Source organism: Melozone crissalis, unplaced genomic scaffold, assembly GCF_028551555.1.
Source record: "Melozone crissalis strain CALT ecotype California unplaced genomic scaffold, PUWL_Pcris_2 ptg000088l_1, whole genome shotgun sequence".
NCBI lineage: Eukaryota > Metazoa > Chordata > Aves > Passeriformes > Passerellidae > Melozone > Melozone crissalis.
This window is the reverse complement of record NW_026535865.1, coordinates 3,369,248-3,387,742: the sequence shown is the minus strand read 5'-3', so window position 1 is coordinate 3,387,742 and position 18,495 is coordinate 3,369,248. Positions and strand designations below refer to the sequence as shown.

General features: G+C 41.2%; 1 protein-coding gene across 1 annotated transcript in view; it reads right to left on the bottom strand.

The window, feature by feature from the left end:
* Positions 1-18,495, bottom strand: part of CPAMD8 (C3 and PZP like alpha-2-macroglobulin domain containing 8) — a 60,005-nt gene that overhangs the window by 29,474 nt on the left and 12,036 nt on the right. The window contains exons 14-26 of the mRNA XM_054290877.1: positions 16,419-16,608; positions 14,979-15,151; positions 14,720-14,869; positions 14,445-14,606; positions 11,922-12,064; positions 10,873-10,938; positions 7,204-7,429; positions 5,861-6,014; positions 5,198-5,340; positions 4,701-4,752; positions 3,265-3,563; positions 1,888-2,113; positions 1,162-1,338 (exon numbers count right to left, since the gene is read on the bottom strand). Coding sequence (XP_054146852.1) covers positions 1,162-1,338; positions 1,888-2,113; positions 3,265-3,563; positions 4,701-4,752; positions 5,198-5,340; positions 5,861-6,014; positions 7,204-7,429; positions 10,873-10,938; positions 11,922-12,064; positions 14,445-14,606; positions 14,720-14,869; positions 14,979-15,151; positions 16,419-16,608 — 2,161 coding nt within the window. The remainder of the gene's footprint in view (positions 1-1,161; positions 1,339-1,887; positions 2,114-3,264; positions 3,564-4,700; positions 4,753-5,197; positions 5,341-5,860; positions 6,015-7,203; positions 7,430-10,872; positions 10,939-11,921; positions 12,065-14,444; positions 14,607-14,719; positions 14,870-14,978; positions 15,152-16,418; positions 16,609-18,495) is intronic.

Below are 18,495 nucleotides of genomic sequence, written 5' to 3'. Positions count from 1 at the left end.
TGGATGCTTGAGGGATGAAGAAGGTTTCTGGCTCGGTAAATCACAAAAGCAATTCTAGAATGAGCATTTCCCATCCGAACCTTACACTTGGCAGGGCTCCAGTGAACACAGAAGGGTTTAAAACTCTTGGGGGTTTCTTCTGTAAGGGTTAATTAGCAAACAGGGTTTGGAGCCAAAAACCTGGAAGGTTTGCAGATTCGTAAAAAGAAACAAAAGCAAATGATGTTGCAAAGGAAACACTGACTCGGGCCATTAACAAATTCCCTTTGCCTCACTGCTCCCAGCAAGCCCAGAAAATTCCCAGTGAAATGAGTGGAGCCAGGCAGAGGAAGCAGAGCTGGGCTTTTGCTGCTGAACACAAGAAATATCTCACATATTACATTTTATATTTATATTTTCAGAGGAGAACCACCTAACCCTGTCACCTCTGATTTCATGACATGACTATTGTCTGACTCATACACAAGAGAGCTTTGTCCCTTTGGGTCACTCTGGGTTTTTAATGATCTCTGCATTCTTACTTGTCCTGAGAATTATTGCACTTAGTTATAAAACTGTTTTGCATGTGGCTCTTCCCAAAACAAATGCTGAGGAAAACAGTGCAAAAAAAAAAAAAAAGGAAAAAATGATAACAAAAAAGGTTGGTTTGAGTTGCTTGGTAAAGTAGGACAGGACACTGAAAGGACAGATGACCTAGAGCCATGTAATGAAGGATTTTAACTACTTTGGATACTAAATTTTGATTTTTGGTATACTATTATTAGAAAATACCATAAAAAAAAAGTCCAGAAAAGAGCCATAACTCCAGTGACTAAAGGTTTGAAAAGACAATTTACGAATAAGGCAAAACCCCCTAAATATACAGATTTTCAGTAAATTTCGTTTTCCTTTACTTTCTAAAACATTTAAACATAGAAATCAGCTAGGGAAAAAGAGATAAAGATAAATCAATCTGAACTAGGAGTTACTGAAGGGAAATAGAGATTATATATCAGAGGAAAACATCTTGCCATCAAAATCTGTCAGACTCTGAGATTATCCTGCAAGAAATGATGAATCCTCACCACTTGGGCTATTCTTGATTACAAAAAGTGACATGCAAAGCAAAACTATGAATTGAAAGCCTTTTCTCCACCTGTGGATTTAATTGTGCTGAGTTACCTTGAACGAGGTAATCTGTAGCCTCAGCCTCCACCTCGTGGCTGAGCTGCTTGGTTTTCTGCAGGTATTTCAGGACAAAGACATTGGGGGCAAAGTGGATCATGTTCTGCTCCCCACAGCCAAAGGGCAACCTCAGCAGGTTGTCCAGGTTGTTCAGGGTGGGACCCATCACATCTCCTGATGAGAAAGAGGGGAGATGCTCAGGATCAGGAAATTTAAGGTTTTCCTTTTGGTGTTTTGTGGTTATCCCCCACCTCACTGCACTAATATCTCCTGGCTACCCCAAAGCAGCTTAAATAAACTGTGACGAATGGGAAGTCCTTCAGCTGTTAAGTCTTAGCCTTTCCATCTCTTGTTGGATTAAATAAATTCCACATTTCAGCCTCTGATTATCCATGACTTCCCAGTTTAGACCAGTTTGGAACACAGCACAGTTTGTGATGAGGATGACAATGAGACAAACACCATGAGCAGTAACAGACAGTGCCCCTGCCAAGCCCCTCACCAACTTCAAGCCATTGTCAACCCAAACAGGCTTCAAACAAGTGCCAAAAAAATTCCCAAGGAATGATCTGCCCCCAAAATTAAGCTGTAATAAACCTTTTAAAGTGCCTGTGACTATCTTATCTGCTGTGCATTACTCAAGAACTGGTCAGAAGTAACAGCTGGAGTATCTGTTGACATTTGGGAGGGGGTACCTAAGTGATACCTCCTGATTATTGATACCTATTATTGAAGCCGTAGCTCTTTCTGATCCTGGAATTATGTTGTGGGGAACTCCAAGAGTAAATGCTTCATTGTGATTTTCATCAGTCTCTTCTTTTCTCCAAATTTTAAACTCTCCCATTGACCCCCAGCCTGTGGAAAAGCCAATGTACTTCACCTCAAGCTGTTTGGGGACTGTCCACTCCACAATTATAGATTCGTTTAGCACCCGAGTACCGTGGCCAACCTGAAAGGGACAAGAGACCATGGAGATCCAAGAGGCCACACAGGGGGAGATCCAGGAGGTCACACAGGGGGAGTCACTGTGCCTGGTGTGCTGGGACACCTCCCAGCCCAGAGAGGTGCAGCAATACCTCTCTCCTTCTCTCTCCTTCCCACCCACAATACAACCCAAGGGAGTTCAATGGGAAATCCACAGGCTTGGCCTGCAAGGTTTTGCCATTACAAATGTTGAGGACTTGTGGAAGAGGTTTTAGAGCAGCTTCTGTGAGCCAGAGAGAAGTTTGAGAAGAGGATCCATGTTTACCCCTGAAAGAATTTTCTACCAAGGTCATTGACAGAGAAACCAAGATAAAAAGAAGGATAAATAAGAGAAACCTGCAACTATTCCAATAAACACTTTATCTCTTGTAATCAATGAGTAAAGTGTAAACTTGTGAGTTTTGTAAGAATATGCATGCTAGAATGAAAACAGCTTGAAGCCTTCTGAAAATGGCAATAAGACAATCAGACAATATGGCAAATAAGACAATGGAAAAAAGACAATACATTGTTGTGATGGTGTTCACAGGGGTCTGAGGATGAGGGAAGAGATGAGGATCAGACTCCATGTTTCAGAAGGCTTGATTTATTATTTTATGATGTATATTATATTAAAACTATACTAAAAGAATAGAAGAAAGGATTTCATCAGAAGGCTGGCTAAGAATAGAAAAGGAAGAATGATAACAAAAGTTTGTGTCTTCGACAGAGTCCAAGCCAGCTGACTGTGATTGGCCATTAATTAGAAACAACCACATGAGACCAATCACAGATGCACCTGTTGCATTCCACAGCAGCAGATAATCATTGTTTACATTTTGTTCCTGAGGCCTCCCAGCTTCTCAGGAGAAAAAATCCTAAGGAAAGGATCTTTCAGAAAATACCATGGCTACACATTGCTTTGCATTGTCTCAAACACATTGCTTTGCATTGTCTTCATCTCAAGCAGGACTGAGGTCCTGAGAACATATTGGTGGCAAAAGCAGATTTGTTGTGATCACAACAGCCTGATCAGGGCTTCAGAGGGAAAAGGCAACAGGAATGAAGCTCAGGAAAAAACTGCTCTGTGTGTGCTCAAACTCTGCTCACAAAGAGACTCCCAGAAGGACTCGGTACCTGGATAACTCCATTTTTCCAGCTGATCCAGAAGCTGCGGAACTCATCCCAGGAGAGGATGCCAGGCGTGTCCCTGCTGGCCACTGGCTCTCCCATTTTGCTGGAGGAGATCCAGGTCCTGGAGTTCTGCTGTCCCCCGATGACGATCTCGGCCATCTCGGCCATGTCGTGGGGCCCCGAGGACAGGGCCAGGTGGGCATCGTTGTGAGCCTTCACTGCCACCTCAAAGTGCCTCATCTGGGCTGGCTTCTGCAGGTACTGGTACTCGTATTTGTTAGGGGTGGAAATGTGTATTTTCTCTAGTCAGAAAAACAAGGGGATGTTGTAAGAGTTGGAGCTCAGCTTAGAGGCGATGACTGAAATTCGAACAGAGCTTTGCTAAGCACATGGGGGTTTTTTTTTCCAGCTTCTTTTAAAGTATTAATGTTGGGAAGGATGAAAGTTTGACAAGGAAGTCTCACAGATATGTGTGCTTAGCAGAAAGATTTTTAAATGTAGAGTCTGATGAAGGAATAGAGTTGGAAGCAAGTTTTGATATAGAAGAAAAGAATTGCTGAGCCAGTCTTACTGGCTAACCAAGGAGGCAAAGGGTGTGTTGGTTAGAAGGGGTTTTTATGACTTAGAACAAAGGATAAACCCACCTCAAACTAGTTAGAAGGGGTTTTTATGGCTTAGAACAAAGGATAATCCCACCTCAAACTAACACACCCTTTGCCTTCTTGGTTATCCAGTAAGACTGGCTCAGCAATTCTTTTCTTCTATACCAAAACTTGCTTCCAACTCTATTCCTTCATCAGACTCTACATTTAAAAATCTTTCTGCTAAGCACACATATGTGTGAGACTTCCTTGTCAAACTTTCATCCTTCCCAACATCTCTCCCGTTCTGATGAACAACACATTAAAATACACATGGCTGTTTCTTCTCATCTTTTATTTTTACCCCCTTCAAGGCAGAAAATCCTTCAAACTGCTCAGCTGAATTTCTTCTGAGCTCAGCAAGTGATTTTTCAGTTCTAATCTAGTGGTCAAAAGCATCTCTGTTCAGTTAGTGGAGCCAGCTCTGAGCTATCCAAACCTCTGGCAGAAAGGACAGACTGATTCCAGAACTGAATCTTAAAGCACCAGCTGAAAATAAAGCACAGTCCCAGTTACTGTCCACAGTGCTGAATACTGAAACTGTTCCATAAAGTAAAGGAATTTAATGGCCATTCCCAGAAATCACTTGGGCAGTTAGAGCAAATTCATAATTAGCCAGCCAGGTAAGAAAGACTCTTTATTTACAAGTTCTTCCTACAGACCAGAACTCATCAATCACAGAGAAATGGAAACAAAGATTTTTTTAAATTCTTTTTTTTTTTTTTTTAAAGTAGCCAAATGCTTCTTTTTAAAACTGATTCAAACAAACTGAATATCTCATTCAAATCATGAACTTACCATTTGGGCAGAAGAACACACTGTAGGTGTATTCTCTGGACAGTCCTTCTGGCTATAGAAAGACAGAAATCCATGCATAAACCACAGGGCTTGGATTATCAGGAACAGATCCCAGTTTGACTTGGAAAACACAGAAATTATTTTTGCTGCTGTGCAATGGTTTATATCCTTTATAAAAAAGTGGTGGCACTGTGTTCTGTTAGTTAGAGCAGTACCAGAGAACTTCCCCTTTTCTCATATTTCTTAGATTAACAGGGCAAGCTTATCCCATAAAAAAATCCATTCTTTTTTCTCCTGAACAGTGTTGAAGATTCACCAGAGGAGCTCAAATGGGCTCTTTCTGTACAAGTCCCACTAAAGCTGATTATTTTCAATCTCCCTAACACACCATAAACCACCTTGAGGGTGAATCACCTTGAGGATCATCATAAACCTGCTCAGGTTTGATTTCACAGTCTCCCAGGCATTTTTAATTTCCTAAATTGGCGTTTTCTCACCTCAATAATGACACTGCTGCGAACATAATCCACCCCCACAGGGCTCCTTTTGTCCAGGTAAGAGTCCTCTGAGTGTTTGCCATTCTTCAGGCTCTGCATCCCCTCCTGGCAACAGTTGGTGCCACCATAGGCAAAGGCTTTTGCTAAGAAACAGAAGGGAAAAGCAGCAGAGATTTTGAGATATAAACACCTCTAGAAGTTAAAAAGATCCAAATTAATTAGAAGCAGCTGATTAACAAGTGCTGTAATTACCTCTCTCATATTCCCCTTACCCATATTTTAGTGATCACATATAAAACCAGGCAATATTTGAACAATTATGGGGCAACAGAGAAGCTCTTCCCTAATTTTTGGTTTTCACTGGGATTATTTGCACAGAATTTGCTGTTATTCTTTTGTTTAAAAATTTCCAATGATCTCTTCAGGGAAATGAAACAGGCCCAACCTTAATATCACAACAAAAAAATGATGACCAGGGAATGTCCTGCTGTTTGTTTGTACATCCTGTGCATCACAGGCAGGGGATTTGTTCCTACAACAAATGAGGTTGAAAAGCCAAGCTGGCAGCAAGTGGAATGAATGAACTGGGGCAATGGGGAAATCACAATTTTCTCCTGAAAGAGGAAGGGAAATAAACACTTGTGAAGCTGTTTTGAGTTGTACCAGTGATGTTGCTCAGGCCCAGCTCGCTGAAGGACAGGACGATGGAGGTGGGCTTGGCCTCCCCTGGGGCCACACATTTCTTCCTGGTCAGGTGGTGCTTCCCAGGGTGCCCCACAAACTTGATGCCTTTTGGGACAGAAATCTTCACGTGGACCTGTGAAAGATTTGGAGATGTCATTTATTGGAAATAACAGCGGCCACAATATCAGTCACGAAGTCAAACTGAGCTATGCGAATGAAGAATTCCGTGGGTTTCCCATCCTAACAGTCACAGAATGAAGATTTGAAGAATCTTCAAATCTTTGAAGATTATTCATTCTTCAAAGTTTCTAGCCATGGATTTGACTGAGAGCAGTGCTTTCAGCTCAGCAATTCTACAAGTATTTCTGGTAGATGGTACTGGAGATGGGGAGTGTGAGAAGGGAGATGGAATTCCCTGGGGAAAAAAAATTCCTTCAAAACGAAAAAAAATTAGCAGCTTTTTGATTATGAAGGAAATTCTTTTTGGTTCAGCATGAGATTCCAAACTGAGGAATGTCTTTTCAAATGTCTTTTCCCTGCCTTTTTCAACATTTGCTTTCCTGAAATGCTGCAGGACACTTCAGCCTACCACAGGTGTTTCAAACCAAAACCGAACCAAGCAATGACATTTATTTGAGTTGAAAAAAATCCAATTATTTATCTTCTTAAAGCATCTCTGTTGAGCTTACCCCTCTGTCAGCCTGACACTTATCTCCTGTGACAGGTAAATCACCCACCAGCCATGGTGAGGAGTTAGAACTGAGGCAGGGGTAGAATTTGCAGGCAACCCCAACAAAGGAAGAGATGAGAATCTTGACTCCATGGTTCAGAAGGCTGATTTATTATTTTATTATATTTATTATATTAAAGGAAAATTAATATATTAAAATTATACTAAAAGAAAAGAAGAAAGGATTTTATCAGAAGGAATAGAATGGAATGATAATAAAATCTTGTGACTGACCAGAGAGTCTGAGACAGCTGGACTTTGATTGGCCATTAATTAAAAACAACTACATGAGACCAATCACAGATGCACCTGTTGCATTCCACACCAGCCGATAATGACTGTTTTAAATAATTAGTATTATTTTAATTAATTTTATTAATTAAATATTAATTAATTTAATTACTTTTATCATTATTGCTTAAAATATTAATAATAATTTGAATTAAGTAAATATTAATTATTCAAATTAATTTTATAATTATTGTTTAAAATAATTGTTCCTGAGGCCTCTCAGCTTCTCAGGAGAGAAAGATCCTAAATAAAGGAATTTTTAAAAAAAATATGGCAGTGGCAGGGGAGGGCTGAGCTTTACCTCCACACACAGGGGCAGGTAGTTGTAGACAGTGAGGGGGATCTTGGTCTGCTCCCCCCTGATGACGTGGTAGGGCAGGGTGAAGTCGATGAAGAAAGGTTTGAAGGTCCTCAGCTCTGCCTGGCTGGCAATGCCCAGCCCCTTGTCCTCAGACAGAGCCACGGCCTCTGTGATCCACGTGGTGATGGAGTCAGGCACCTCCACCTGCAGCTGGGCCTCCCCTGAGCTGGGTGAAAAATGCACATTTTATGATTGGCTTTTGGCAAATATTAAAATGAATGTTATAATATTGTATGTTATAATATTGTATGTATGTTATAATATTAATTATAAGACATTATATTATAATATATATTTTAATATTAATTATAATGTATATCCTATATATAATATAATATATATTCTATACATAATACTATAATATATATTCTCTATACAATATAGTATATTCTAGACATATTTATATATAATAGATACATAGAATATATATGATATATATTATATTTCGCAAATATTAAAAGGAATATTTTGTTAGAAAGTGATGCTGTATTAATTTTCTTAAGTAGCATGTTAAATATAGTTTTAGCTTATAACAAAATGTTAAATGCAATATAAGATACTTTTTTTTTTAAAGAGAGGACTCTCACTGAGATAGCAGCCACAGGACACCTGATTCTTTCAGAGAAAGAGAATTAATTGCTCCATCATCAGGAGAAATGAACTTCTTCCCACCTTGCTCTGTTAGGATTATGAGGAAGAAGTTGACTCTGACCAGACAGAATCCTCTATTTGAATGGAATTTATGAGGATTGAAATTAGTAATTAAAAATCAAATCTTCGCATATTTAGCTTTTTTGTGCATAGCACAAAGCGATATCATAACCCCGGTATCCTCTTCCATGCTTTATAATAATAAAAATTCAGATTTGCTCTTCAGACTTTGCTGTTTCCCTCCTGCAAAGCAGCTTTGGCCCTGGCTGGAACAGAAAATATTTCCTCTCCCACAGGAACAAAAGCTGTTTCGTGGCTCAGCTGGCAGGGTGATGGGTGCAGGTGTGAGTGCACCCCAAGGTTGTTTCCTCACAAGTCCTTATTTATTCCCCAGAGCCTGGCACACATGGAAAATGAGAATGGGAGGGCTGCAGAAGAAGTGTCCAGCACGACACGGTGTCCTCATGATGCACACCCAGAGCTGCACTGGCACTGCTTTTCAGATTTGCTCTCACTTGGGAAAAGCACCTTGGCTTTGCTTTAATCCCTCTAAATAAATGAATTCCCAGTGAGGCTGAAGGTGTTGCTCATGTGAGGAGCCAGTGTGGTGGTTTGATTCAGGGATTCATCTTTGTGTTTGTATTACAAAGGGAAGGGATTAAAACAATAAAAAGTGGAGATCAGTGTGAACAATAAAAGTGGAGATCCGTGTGAACAATAAAAAGTGGAGATCCCTGTGCTTTTTGTCATTCAGCCCCACTCCAAGCACTGCCTGGTGAATTTGGCTCCCCCAGCTCAAACTGCAGAGGGAAAAGCCTTGGGAAATGCACTTGGATCATAAAAACATGGAATGAGTTGGGTTGGAGGGATCTTAAAGCCCATCCAGTGCCACCCCTGCCATGGCAGGGACACCTTCCACTGCTCCAGAGAAGCTGCCAAGTAACAGATATGGTCACACAATCCCAGGATGGTTCAAGTTGGAAGGATCTCAAAGCCTCAGGCCACCCCTGCCCATCCACTGCTCCAGAGAAGCTTTCAAATAATAAAAAAAAATAGAAATGTTTGCAGAATTCCAGGATGGCTCAAGTTGGAGGGATCTTGAAGCCCATCCAGTGCCACCCCTGACATGGCAGGGACACCTTCCACTGACCCAGAGGAACCTCCAAGCAATAGAAATGGTCACAAAATCCCAGGATGATTCCAGTTGGAAGGATCTCAAAGCCCATCCAGTGCCACCCCTGCCATGGCAGGGACACTTTCCATTGCCCCAGAGGAACTTCCAAGCAATAGAAATGGTCACCCAGGATGGTTCAAGCTGGAAGGGACCTTAAAGGCCCTCAAGTTCCACTCCTGCCATGGCAGGGACACTTTACAATGCTCCACCAAAGCTTCCAAGCAATAGAAATGGTCACAGAACCCCAGGATGGTTCAGGTTGGATGTCAAAGCTCATCCAGTGCCACCCCTGCCCTTCCACTGCTCCAGAGAAGCTGCCAAGCAATGGAAATGTTCACAGAACCCCAGGATGGTTCAAGTTGGAAGGATCTCAAAGCCCATCCAATGCCAGCCCTGCCATGGCAGGGACACTTTCCACTGCTCCAGAGGAACTGCCAAGCAATGGAAATGTTCACAAAATCCCAGTATGGCTCAGGTTGGAAGGGACCTTAAAGGCCCTCAAGTTCCACCCCTGCCATGGCAGGGACACCTTCACCATCCCAGGCTGCTCCCAGCCCTGTCCAGCCTGGCCTTGGGCACTGCCAGGGATCCAGGGGCACCCACCCTGTGCCAAGGCTTCCTAGAAAGATTCCTTCCCAATATCCCATCTAAACCTACTTAAATCTCAAAAATATTTAACTCCTTTCCAGCGGCCATTGGTGCTCACCCAGTTTGCATTCGCAGCTGCCCTGATGCTGAGCCCTGAGGAGCAGCAGGGAGGGAGGGAGGGAGGCAGAGCTGGCACAATTCCAGCCTGTTTAACCGGACAATTTGTTGCAGCTGATGTTCTTTCCACTGGGATTTCAGCCCATAACCAGCATTAACATTATTTTCACACATGAGGGCACTTACTCTTCTGGGCACAGGGCCAAAGTACACACTCATTTCCAGCCATTAGACCCTCCAGCCAGGCTCTAGGAATTTTTAGAATTGGTTTGGGAAGTTGACATTAGGCTTTTGTTTCTTTTTTTTTTTCTTTCTTTTTTTTTTTTTTTTTAGGATTGTATATTATAAATTATAGAAGGAAAAAAAAAAAAATTCTTCCTGTTCAAGAGAGTGGAAATGAAAGGAATGCTCCACCTCAGTTGTTTCTAATGAAATGAAGTAGAGAAAATGCAATCTGCAACTTTTTATTCCATGCTCTCCCACTTATAATTAACTGCCCTGGCTTGCTGAGGCCCAAATGGGCACTTCTGGAATTCTTTGTGTATTTCTACAAAGCATATTTCATGCTCAATTGAACAGATTTGAATACACTTGCTCCAAGTTCCTGTCAAATTTAATTTACAACCATTTACTGAGGATGAAGTTTACTTGCAAAACCTGGAGAAGCTTTTTAACAATTGCTTCAAATTATCCTAGATGTGCTGTTGTGGGATGGATTTATTATCTCTTTAATAATTTATTTTTTTAGTTCCAACTGTACCCAGAAGGAATCAGGATTTGAGAGGAGGCAGATTGAGGTCTGGGGGAGATGTTCTTGCAGGAGATGACAGAGAAAGTGAAAATTTGATAAGAAATCAACAGAGAATCAATGTGGGCACAACTAAAAGGTTCAGTTTGAAGCAAGGGAACACTTCAGAACCAGAGGAAATGCTGCAAAGACTGAAATGGTAAAGAAGAAAAACAACAATAGGAGGAAAATAATAATAAAAAACCTTAAAAAAATCAGAAAATACCAATGTAACTCATTAGATTTTAAAGAGCTTTGTTTACAACCCTCTGGATATAATTAATGCCAATACCTGACATTGAGGCAGTGCCAAATCCACGTCTCAGGGAAGAAGGTTCTTTTCCTCTTCTCTGCTCTGCTAGAACAAGAAATAAACCCTTGCAAATTTATTCTTTTAATAAGACATTTCCAGCAGTCATTGATAAATCAGGGTTATCAGCTGACTCTGGCTCACACAAGCAAAACTCTGCCTGGTCCAGACTCATTAAGGAGTGAATAACACAAATTAAATGGGTTTTGAAACAATCCCTTTGTGTGCACACCCACTCTGCAGGCAGAAACAAGAATCTAAAAAATAGTATAAGAAAGATAACCTTTGAAATGAGCAGAAATAATTGAATTTACAAAGAATTGGTTTGTGATCCAAATTCTTTTACCAAAGGGAAATCAAGGGGAAGAAATGCAGCATGTGACTTCCAGCAATGACATCCTTCTCCATCCCTGCTCTTTGAATTGTCCTGATTTCTAATATATTAACAATTTAAATCAGCTTTTTATACTTGTTATACTTCATTATACCTATTATAGCTCATTATCTATTTCCTAACTAACCCCAAAATTTCCTCTCCTAACAGAGGCTTTTAGGAAATTCAGGATGCAGAGGGAAGGCCCATCCTCATCACCTGTGATATCTCACTGCCTTTCGTTCATGCAAATCCTCATTCTGCTGATTCTGACCACCAGCTGAATGGTCCAAATCATGAGCAATGAGCGACTCTGCAAAAACAGCTGTAGCTTGCAAATGTTCCGAGAAATTCCCAGCAAATTGCAAGGAAATATTCTTCAAAATGATAATTTAGCACTCTTTGCACATGTCACTTTTCAAGAATTAAATTAAATTTAACAAAGCGGTGTCAGTTTTTGGTTTTTATATCTACCAAGCCATTAGAAGAATTTCTCCATCACTGCCTTGTCTAAACCTGAGGTGGAAAAAACTGAGAATAGAGGAAAAAACCAGACAGGAGTTATCTATATTTAATATTTATAATATTTAATATTTATGTATATTTATCTATATTAAATATATATCACAGACAATAGATATTAAACCCCAAAAGTTACCTTGGTGCTATTTTGGAATGCATGGTGGCCACCAAGGTGCCAGTGTGTGGCTGGAAGGCTGGGACAGCCTCATCTGTGTACATCCCTCCATTCTGCCTGTGGTTCAGGCTGACTATGTCAGTCATCACCACCAAGCCAGTTTCCTAGACAGTGACAAATCAACAGCACAAAACAAAAACCAGCAAGGAAAAAAAAAAGAAATAAATAAAAAAGAATTAAAGAAAAATAATTAAATTTGATTAGTTAACTGATTTTTTAAAATAGAATCCCTTAATAATATTTTAACATTTGCCAGGGAAATCTCAATTAAATCTTGGGGATTTTTTTAAAGCTTTGTGTAAAAATTATTGTTAATGTGAAGGTGCATAGGCTTTATGAGAAAGCTTGGAAAATATTTGTATTAAATATTATTAATTGTTTAGTAATAATTTATATTTAATATATATTTAATATTTATATTAAATATTAACATTTAAATACTTTAAATATAGAAATCTTTAAATATAAATATATACTATTTACATAATAGCATAATATATAAATATATAATACTAATATAACTATATATAAACTAATTATATATAGTTATATATAGTTAACTAATATATATAAACTATTATATAAATATATATAATATTAATATAACTAATGTATACTATTTAAATATAAATATATACTATTTAAATATAAATATATACTATTGTCTGCTTGGAAAATACATTTAAATCAGTATCTAACATTACTGGGCAAGTGTGACATGTAAAAAAATCTTTATTTTTTCCCCCTAGAATACAACATCACAGCTTTTTACCCTTCCTAAAAGCTCCCAGTGTGCTCTGCTGCAGTGAGCAGGCTGCTCTCTCATCAGGCATCACCAGTCCTGCCCTGCCAGGGATGCCAAGCAAAATTAAAGTGTCCTCACAGGAAAGCTCCCAGCTCTAAATTCCCTTTTTCATGAGAGGCAGCAGCTCCCAGCAGCACTGGAGGATGAGCTTTGTCCCCTGCACACATCAGGTGTGCAGCCCTGCACTCACACCAGCTCCCCAAAAACGAACTTGTTCCCAAAAAATGAACTTGTTCCCAAGAGTTTGCAGCTCTCAGTAAGGACAAAAAAGCTGCATCAGAGAAGAAAAACCCTCAGATCCCAGAGGGAGAAGCAGCAGTCGGCAAAAAGAGAGTAGGGAGGCTGCTTATGGGGCTGAAAATCACCCTACAAACATGAAAGCACAGAAGACAGAAGGAGGATAGTTATGGGGCTGAAAATTGCCCTGAAACATGAAAAGCATAAATGATAAGAGAAGCTGGTTCTGGAGCTGAAAACCCCCTTGCAAACATGAAAACACACAAGGGAGATCCTCCAGAGAGGAGGGAGGGTGGTTATGGAGATGAAAATGCCTCTGAAAACACGAAAGCACAGGACAGAGAGGGGAGGCTGGTTACAGGGCTGAAAATCTTCCTACAAACATGAAAGCAGAGAAAAGAGAAGGGAGGGTGGAGCTGAAAATGCCCCTGAAAACAAGAAAGCAGTGAAGGGAGGCTGGTTAAGGGGCTGAAAATGCACTGCAAACATGAAAGCACAGAAGAGAGACACTGCAGAGAGAAAGGAGGGTGGTTATGGAGCTGAAAATCACCCTACAAACATGAAAACACACAAGGGAGACTCTGCAGAGGGGAAGGAGGCTGCTTCTGGAGCTGAAAATGCCTCTGAAAGCATGAAAGCAGAAAAGAGAGGAGAGGCTGGTTCTGGAGCTGAAAATCACCCTGCAAACATGAAAGCAGAAAATAGGGAAGGGAGGGTGGTTAAGGGGCTGAAAATGCCTTGCAAACATGAAAACAGAGAAGGGGGGCTGGTTCTGGAGTGCCCCTGCAAACATGAAAAGCACAGGAGAGAGAAGGGAGGCTGGTTATGGGGCTGAAAAATCACTCTACAAACATCAAAGCACCAAAGAGACTCTGAACAGAAGGGAGGCTGGTTCTGAAGGTGAAAGTGCTCTGGAAACGTGAAAGTACAGAAAAGACAGGAGGGAGGATTTCAGAACCATCAGAAGGTTCTAGAGCTGAAAATCATCCTACAAACATGAAAGCACACCAGAGAAACACTGCAGAGAGAAGGGAGGCTGATTCTGGAGCTGAAAATGCCCCTGCAGACATGAATGCAGAAAAGAGAGAAGGGAGGCTGCTTATGGGGCTGCAAACGCCCTTGCAAACAAGAAAGCAGAGAAGGGAGGGTGGTTACAGGGCTGAAAATCACTCTACAAACATGAAAGCACCAAAAAAAGACTCTGCAGAGAAGGGAGGCTCATTCTGGAGCTGAAAACCCCCCTGCAGACATGAATGCAGAAAAGAGAGAAGGGAGGGTGGTTATGGGGCTGAAAATGAAAACGTGAATGCACAGGAGACAGAAGGGAGGGTGGTTATGGGGCTGCAAACATGAAAGCAGAAAATAGAGAAGGGAGGGTGGTTAGGGGGCTGAAAACCCCCCTGCAAACACAAAAGCCAGAAGGGGAGGGTGGCTCTTCCTACTGTGAAGGCGAAGCGAGCGTCCTTGGTGATGTCCCAGTGCCAGGGGAACACCGAGGAGCGGCGGCGCCTGCGGGAGGACATGCCGGGCCACCAGAAGTGCCCTTCCTCCTTGGGAGCCCCAAAAGCATCCGACACATCGTACTCTGCCAGCTCCTGGAACACCTGCAGGGAAAGGGAAAGGGAAAGGGCACGGGCTGCTCTCCTTGGCTGCTCCCTCCAGCTGGGGAGGATCACAGGGCTCAGGAGGGGACAGCAGAGCTGGGAGCCCACCCTACCTGGCTGGCTGTCAGCTGGAAGCCTGGTTTGAGCAGGTAGACACTCTTGTCCACCGTGGCCAGGCAGACACAGCTCCCTTTGGCAGCTCTGACCTTGATGTTCACAACGTCACCAGGCCTGGTCTCGTTGGCCGAGAGCGCCACGGCGACCTGGGAAGGGAAATGCCATTAAATCCGGTGATTGTCCCAAAATCCAGCGATTGTCCCAAAATCACTGGGATGATTTTGAGACAATCACCCAGCCCTCCCTCTCCTGTACCTGGTTCTCAAAGGAGGAGGTGACAGGGACCTGCAGGCTGTCCGTGACCCCCTCTCCGTTCTCCCTGACGTAGTACACCAGGAGCCGAGCCAGGGGAGCCATGGAGTGAACGACAGAGAACCTCAGGAAGGTCACACACACCTCAACCTCTGCTGCAGGAGTGCTGGGAGGTGCTGAAATAGGAATTGTGGAGAAAAAAAAATAGCTTTGTTTATCCTAATCACTCCCTTTCTGCCCCCTCCTAATGCTGACAGGCACAGAACTCTCCATCCAGGACTTGCATTCTTCCCTTGTTCCTGCTCCACACCTTGAGTTCACAATATTTCCCTTTTCCTCCTCATTGTGGAAGGTAGTTAGCACTCCTAATTTAATGAGCAGCACGGAGAAGGTGGGGAGGGAAGGATTACTCAGTGGTTTTCCAGCCATGAAATCAAGGAAACACACAGTTAAGTTATCAAGCCGTAGAAAATAAACAGAAAATGTTATCTATTGCTGGAAAATGATGATGACAGAAAAGGAATAAGCTTGAAAAAGGATGACGTCTTTTGTAGAGCAGAGAATCACTGGAGTGGTTTAGGTTAACCTGTTAACACTGTTAAATAGAATCACAGAGTGGTTTAGGTTGAAGGGACCTTCAAAGATCCTGTACTTCTGTGGACAAGGATGTGTTTCACCAGACCAGGCTGCCCAAAGCCCCACAGAACCTGGCCTTGAACTCATCCAGTGACAGAGCAAACTGTGAATGCAACAGCTCAGAACAAACCTTCAGTCCAGAGAATCATCACAAATCCTAAATTACTGATTGCTTGGTGGGTACTGGAGGGAGGTTCCGGTTCCTCTTTCCCCAATTCCCACAGTGGTTACCAGCACAGTCAGACTTTTCCTTTGGCAGGTGTTCTGTCCATCTTCCCAACTCCATCATTTTTCATCCCCCTGCTCCCCAAATCCACCAGATTTGTGTGTTTCTGTTACTCCTTGTACAAACCAGGAGTCCCCATTTCATTTTCCTTCCCCCTGTGGGCTGTGTGATCTCCTTTATCAGCCCATTTAATTTTCTCTTCCCATCCAACATCCTCTCCTCAGTTTGAGCTCAACCAACTTAACCAGCTGCCCCAGCCCTGCCCTACACTTCCCTGCCACTTCACTCCAAGCAAATATTAGAGTTTTGTCATCTGAGAAAGAATTCAGAAAGACCAAAGAAAACTTTTCAAGAGTTACCCCTCTTGGAGAACTTTCTTACATGCCTGAGGACAATGGATTTCACTATTTTTCTTGCACAAAACCATCTATATTCTTTAAAGGAGCATCACATCTTTGCACATTTTTCTTGCACAAAATTATCTATATTCTTTAAGGAGCATCACATTAACAAAAAAGGTGTGGAAAGGGATTTATTTTTGGCTGAAAATAGGGGTGAGCTGCATTTCTGGTGCTGGCTACCTGTTCCTGGGAAGTGTGTGAGGTCAATGTTCCTCTCCAGGGCTGTGGTGGCTCTTTTGCTCCTCTGCTGGGTGACATTGCTGGGCTGCAGCCCCGACAGGACAATGTTCCCCCTTGATGCCACCTCGTAATGGAGAGTGAAGTTGCAAGGACAGGTGGATTTCACTGCAATCCAGGCCTCCTCTCCCACCTGCACGAAGGGACAGAAAAGCCAAAAATTTGCTCTGTTCTGAGTTTTGGGGTGATAAAGGACAGAATCCTGCTTGGGTTCCAGGCCACAGGAGGTGTGAGCCCTCTCCTACCAAATGGGTGGATTGAAACGTGAATAACAATAATAATACAATAAAATTAATAATAATAAAAATAATGTTAAAAATAAAAATAATAATGAAAATGTATAATAATAAAAATAGTATTATGATAATAAAAATTAGTGATAATAACAATAATAAAAATTAATAATAACATAATAATGAAAGATAATAAATTACAATAATAGTGAAAATAATAATAAAAATTATTGATGATAAATAAATAATTAAAATAATAAAATAAAAAATAAATAAAAATAATAATGAATAATAATTCAAGTAATATAATAATTTAAAGTAATAATAGCAATAATAATAAAACTATTAATAATAACAACAATAATAAATAGCAACAAAATAAAATAATAAAATAATGATTAATAATAAAATAGCGAATAATAAATAATAAAAATAATATAATGATAAAGTTTATAATAACAATAATAATGAAAATTTAGTAATAATAAACACAATAAAAATTTAATAATAATAAGAATAAAAAATAATGATGATGATGAATTATTACATTAGCACTGTTCTCAGGGGCCTTTTCCACACTAAAAAGGAGCCTGTGTTCACTGCAAATCTACAGGAGACTGAGCTGGGGGTTGTGTGCATTAATGGAACAATAAAGGAATCTCTGGAATTCTGAAGTTAAGCCTTTTGGCACAGAGCAGCTGTCAGAATTGGTTGAATTTTAGACACCCCTTCAGTAGCCCAGCCCAAAAAAGGAAAGACTTGTGTTGGGGGTGGGAGGAGATGTGTGTTTGATAGTCTTTGAAATTTAATTGTGATTACATCCATGAGGCAAATACCAATTCAAACATCAGGGAAGAGATCCGAGGGAAAATGCTGTCAAATGACACAAAGCCTTGATAACAATTTGTAAATTGGGCACTCAGGGAGGTGTCAAATACAAAGATAAATGAGAAGAAATCTGCTTTATTTTAGTCTGATGCCTGCAATAGGTTCCAGAGCAGCACACCTGGGCACTCTGCACCCAGAGGGGCTCAGGGAGTGCTGAACACCCCCAACACAAAATCCCCCAAATTCCCAACAGAACAGACACCAGCCATGGGACTGATCCCCCTGAGGAGCAGTGGGCTGTCCTGGGAACACAAACTCCTTCCTTTTGGAGCTCTGAGTGTGGCTGACACCTGCAGGGTCCTACATCAGCAGCATTCCTTCAGCACCTTCCCCTCCTCGCCCTCCTGCCATTTAAATCAGAGCAGTTCCCAAATAAAACCATTAAATCTTAGAAAAATCCCCAAAGAAATGTTCTGAAAAAATTCTCTTTTTTTCAGCTCCAAGTGTTCTCCCTGCAGAATTCACACATGGCACCAAGCAAAAGGGCAGAACTGGAACACAAGGAGCTGCTGATGCTGAAACACACCGAGAATGCCACAGAGTCCAAGAGGTGCCTCGTGACACCAAATATTTGAAGTATTAAGAATTCCCCGGTGCAAATGATGAAACAATTCATTAAAAAAATGAATGTAGCTAATTGGAACACCCAGTAAGAGCTGGCAATGCATGGGAATGGTTCCCACATCAGCTGGTCACCCAGCTCCAAGCTTTCCCACAGAAGAATTAGTTCTAATCAGGTTATAATAAGAACAATGTGTTCAGATTAGCAGTGTATAATCCCCTTTCCATACCTCAGGAAACTTGTAAAAGATTAATTAGCCATTAAACTTCCATGAAATGCAATGATTGAAAAAAAAAAAAAAGCTGCTCTTATTTGGATACAAAGAATCTGAAACCAA